The 4,594-nt window shown below is 36.6% G+C and overlaps 1 protein-coding gene across 1 annotated transcript; it reads right to left on the bottom strand.

Annotated features, from left to right (window-relative positions):
- Positions 1 to 1,319: 1,319 nt before the first annotated feature.
- On the bottom strand, positions 1,320 to 4,594 carry LOC132739082 (uncharacterized). Its single transcript, XM_060726733.1, has 3 exons — positions 4,501 to 4,594; positions 1,873 to 3,614; positions 1,320 to 1,643 (listed from the first exon to the last, which is right to left on the bottom strand). The coding sequence occupies exons 2-3, from the start codon at positions 3,578 to 3,580 to the stop codon at positions 1,468 to 1,470; spliced, it is 1,884 nt and encodes a 627-aa protein (XP_060582716.1). The 5' UTR covers positions 3,581 to 3,614; positions 4,501 to 4,594; the 3' UTR covers positions 1,320 to 1,467.

Here is a 4,594-nt window from a genome sequence, read left to right as displayed (position 1 = left end):
TCACCATTCATTCTATTACAATACAATATGATACCCATTTGTACAGAAATATATATAGGCAGGGGATCTGCCGCATCAATAACATGACTGTACCACATATTGGCCTACTCCGTGAATGAGTAAAAATCTGCTCCGTTAAGGACAATACGCTTGTGACGTCGTTAACGTCAATTTTAAAGTTATACCGTGCGCCGCATTGCTTTACATGTGCATGCCAATAACATCATAACTTTTTTCTTTGTTAATATTTCGTGTTGGTATTTTTGTATCATTTAGGGGATAGATTCCAATTTATTTTCCGTGTATTGTTATGTAAATTCATTTAACAGGTTAAGAATCATTTATAAAGTTCGGTTAATTTTTGATCATCCCTCGTATAAACTGTTGGCCAATCACCATTAGAACAATCAATCTTTGAAAAAAATATATCTAATTCAGCTTAATTTGACAGTGAAAAAATTAGCATTGTGTCATTTTAAACGGTGTACAGCAAAAACTGTGGAAATATACTACATGTATAAAACTTCAAATCTGGAAAAAAGTCTCATAGCGCTAGCCCAAGTAGAACGCCCGTGAGCAATGAGAACAAGAAATACAACTGGTAAAATCTGGTTGATAAATACATTCAATAATCAAAGCAAAGAAGGCGCTGACTTTGTTTGGGTCTCAGAATGTCAGAAAGGTGAAGGTTGCGAGATTATAATCCAATTGTTTGTATATTGTCACCAATGCTATTTCCAGTGTTATAACTGTAGTAAATTTGCTATAAGACAAATTGCACCACTGATATTCAATTCAATGTTTATTTGACTTAAACAATTAAAAAAAACAAAAAAACAAAAAACAAAAAAAACGAATTGCCTAATCTAGGATTTGAATTCCAGACCTCTCGCTTCCAAAGCGAGCGTGTAAACCCCTCGACCACGGGGAGTTATAAGATAACAGCCTGAAGAATACCATATTATTCTAAATTAGAGTTTGTAACCCTTATTAATTTCGATATATTTTGTTCACGGTAAACCTGTTGTTTAACACTGAAGTAAATAATCATGGAGCTTAATATAAGCATGTATATCTATAAGAATAACACAATATTAGAAATCTTCGACCAATCGGGAACTATTTTTTCTTTAGGAAAATTAATGCGCCTGTCATTTGACAATCTTTACGCAGTGATCTCCCCTTAATTTTTCGGCGTTAATGTACAAATGAAGGGAAGTAACCGCTTCGAGGAGTTTGGACTACTTTCGGCATTTGCAAATAAGAACATCAGGGTCTGAATTTTCGCTACCAATATTTGTTTGGTCTGACGACTAAATAGATTTCGAAGACTTGCCAATTATTCCAATTATAAGTCTATGCTCAGTCCAGTAGATCAAATGGTTTTAGCTTAAAACATTCAATTTTTTTAATTAAGCACTTTTTGAAAGTAAGGTTTGATCGGACACGACATTTTTGTTTTCCATTTCAACACTGTTCATGGCATACATTGTTCTCAGCAAATACGTCCAGAATGATGTCATCAATTCTTCCGTCCCGAATCGATTTAAATATATCGTCAATCCATTTGTCCATCGGCCCCTGTCCGTGGTAGAACGGTATTTGCAGCTCTTTCCTTACAAAGTTATATAACCGCTTCGTCCCTGAAAAAGAAACATCTTGTGTAGCTAAACTGGTCCCTTATATAGAAATTTACAACAACGCAACATCTTACATGATATAAAGAAACCCAGATAGTACTTAAGACCAAGAGAAATCATTATAAAATGTAACTTTGTTTCGAAGAGCTGGCAAACATTTTTAAACTTATAAGATACTTTAAATAAGCTTTAGATAATTGCCATATATTAATCAAATGCATTTCATCTTTACCTTGTCCGAGGTGTTCATGTGTGCTACATTTTCCATTCTTCATATCACCATACACATCTTGCAGTCCGTTCTCAAGTCCAGCTTGCAGTAGCGTCTTTTTTCCATCTATTTTCATCTCCAGTTCTTGTATTATGTCTTTTGGACGAAGAACGAACTCGTACCATTTCGTTTGATGTATGCAGTCAGCGATTTCAATATGTTTTGTACTGAGGTTTGATAACTGTTTCAAAGCCATTTTGCGGAGGTATCGAAGGTCAACAGCCTGTACAAGCATATTTAAGTGGTTGGCAAGCATCATCTGTATAATTTCCAAAGCTTCTTTAGTGAGGCGGCAACTTATCAGCGCTAACGAGTTCACTGATTGGTTGTGAATTTCGGCACTAACCACGTGATTACTCATTGGGTTAACCACGTGGTCTAACTCAGACATGTATGCTGCCATCGCGATATCAGCTCCCTTAAAACCAAAATCAACGTGGAAATCGCTTCCTGATAGATTCGGAGGTAGCTCAAAGTTCAAGTTTACGTTGACTAGCTCTGAAAATTGGGCAAATAACAATTTTCCACAGACGCCTATACTTTGTCGCATATGGTCAAGCGTAAGTGACAACGTTTCTCCTTGAAAATTGGCGCCATTTAGAATAGTTCCTGTGCGATGATCAATAATTGGATTATCCGACACGCCTTGTAACTCGACAAGAAACTTCCTGTTTGCCTCTTTCATTGTTTCTACGACTGGGCCAAGCCATTGTGGCGCACTTCGTAAGCTGTAGCGGTCTTGCTTAAGGCGATGTGTTGAGAGCGTTTCCTTTTTGTTCATATCAAGGCGATGGACTGCAAGTTGATTGCCTTGTAAAATGGCACGCACATTTTTTGCAACTTCCGACTGACCGCAATGAGGCATACAACCTTGTATGATTGGATGAAAGCTTTCTGTGGTTCCATGAAGTGCTTCAACTGCCAAAGCTGTACATGCTTGTGTCAGAAGACAAGCGATATTTGCATCGTAAAGAACAGGTGCTGAAATACCAACTGTAAACGATGTACCATTGACAACGGCAAGCCCGTCTCTATGACCCATTACCGCTGGAGTAATGTTTGCAGACGCGAGAGCTGATTGGCATTTCATTTTCTCTCCGTGGTAAAAGACTGTCAAATCTTCTCGTCCAATCATTGCAGCTGCGACATAGCTAAGTGGAATAAGATCACCACTGGCGCTAATAGACCCGCGAAGAGGAACAGCCGGTACAATATTACAGTTGATAAGATCAACAAGCTTTTGGACAAAATCCGCAGACACTCCAGAATATGCCAGACTGAGTGAATTTGCTCTAACAGCCATTGCAGCACGAACGGGACCAGGGGAGAACTTTTTCCCAAATCCAATATTTAGATGTCGTAAAAGAGAATCTTGAACATCTTCTGCATTTTTGGCGCGAACATCTGCCGAGCCCCCAAACCCTGTATTGAGGCCATATATGTATACGCTGCTATCATTGTCGACTAAATCCTGTAAGAATTTAGCGTTCTTTTCAATTTCGTTCACCGCATTTTCTGTCAGTTTGACTTTGACTTTGCTATCGCTGGCAATACGTTTGAGAGCTGCAACTGTGAGTTTATGACCATCAAGATTGATGACGTCAGGCACTGCTTTCAGCTCCCGAATGCAGTCAAGTGATTGTTTCAGGTGCGGCGTTTCCGAAGCCATCACATTTACTGCAAGTGTATACACCTCATTTACCCTTTAAATATATACAATTTTTTATTGAATAAATTATTGATTTATGTATATCATTCATAAGATTTTTAGTTTCAGCTTTGAGAAATGTGTCCACAGCAGATAAGTAATCTGAAGAGGCAACATATATGCAGCCATGCACAAAATAAGGGCATTTCCAAACATTTAAAGCTGGGTGAGTCCGTTTAAAATAAGCATGATAAAAATTAAAAAGTCTAAAAGGGTAGAGAAATTAATATAATTTTAGGGAAGCAATGTGCTAGGGGCACATGCTTCATCTTTTCTTCTTTAATCTACTGAAGTTACGAAAGAGTTGTGTCGAGATCTAAATCGATAAAAACTAAATTATAATTAAGAAATATTAACATTTTACTACGTGACTGATATTATCGCATATGTATATATTAATATTTTCATTGTAATAAGTTTCACTCTATTCGCATGTTTTTGCAAATATTCTTTTTTATGCTTTTTTGTGACGAAATTTAGTTGCAATCAGTCCATGTAAATATTCTGAAAATATATATACATTTGTAATTATAATTTATAATGTGTCGTCTGCAGACCATGTGAAACCATTAACTACAAGATTTCCTGTTTGTGTTGTTTGTGTTTGATTTCTCTACCCCTATATTTAACACAATGCCATATCTCTAAATTACTGCGGATAGGTAGTTTTATTAGAAACATAAATAAAATAGTATTAGATGGCAGAACTATTCTTAGGATCACGGAAACTAGGACTTCACCAATGAAATGCTATACACGAAATAAATATTTCTTTTCCGAAACTCTTACATAACTATGTGAAATAAGCAGAAGATTCTGATAAGATAATGTGCATAAGATTTACAATATTGGAGTTAATTAGAGAGGAAATTAGCACTTACTTTGAACACGTCTAGGATGGTCCAGTCCTCCAACACATGTGAACGGAAAATTGGATTTATTAACTGCCCACATTGACAAATGGTGACATTTATA

The sequence above is a fragment of the Ruditapes philippinarum genome, unplaced genomic scaffold, assembly GCF_026571515.1.
Source record: "Ruditapes philippinarum isolate M1 unplaced genomic scaffold, ASM2657151v2 ctg2990_1_1_1_1, whole genome shotgun sequence".
NCBI classification, from domain to species: Eukaryota; Metazoa; Mollusca; class Bivalvia; order Venerida; family Veneridae; genus Ruditapes; species Ruditapes philippinarum.
Note: the sequence above shows the minus strand (reverse complement) of the source record. Positions and strands in the feature narration are given on the sequence as shown.

Excerpts from the sequence above, each read along its gene's own strand:
- LOC132739082 (XM_060726733.1), bottom strand. The coding sequence starts at position 3,580 with ATGGCTTCGGAAACGCCGCACCTGAAACAATCACTTGACTGCATTCGG. Across the intron at positions 1,644-1,872 it reads ACATGAACACCTCGGACAAG|GGACGAAGCGGTTATATAAC; the intron begins GTAAAGATGAAA and ends TTTCTTTTTCAG.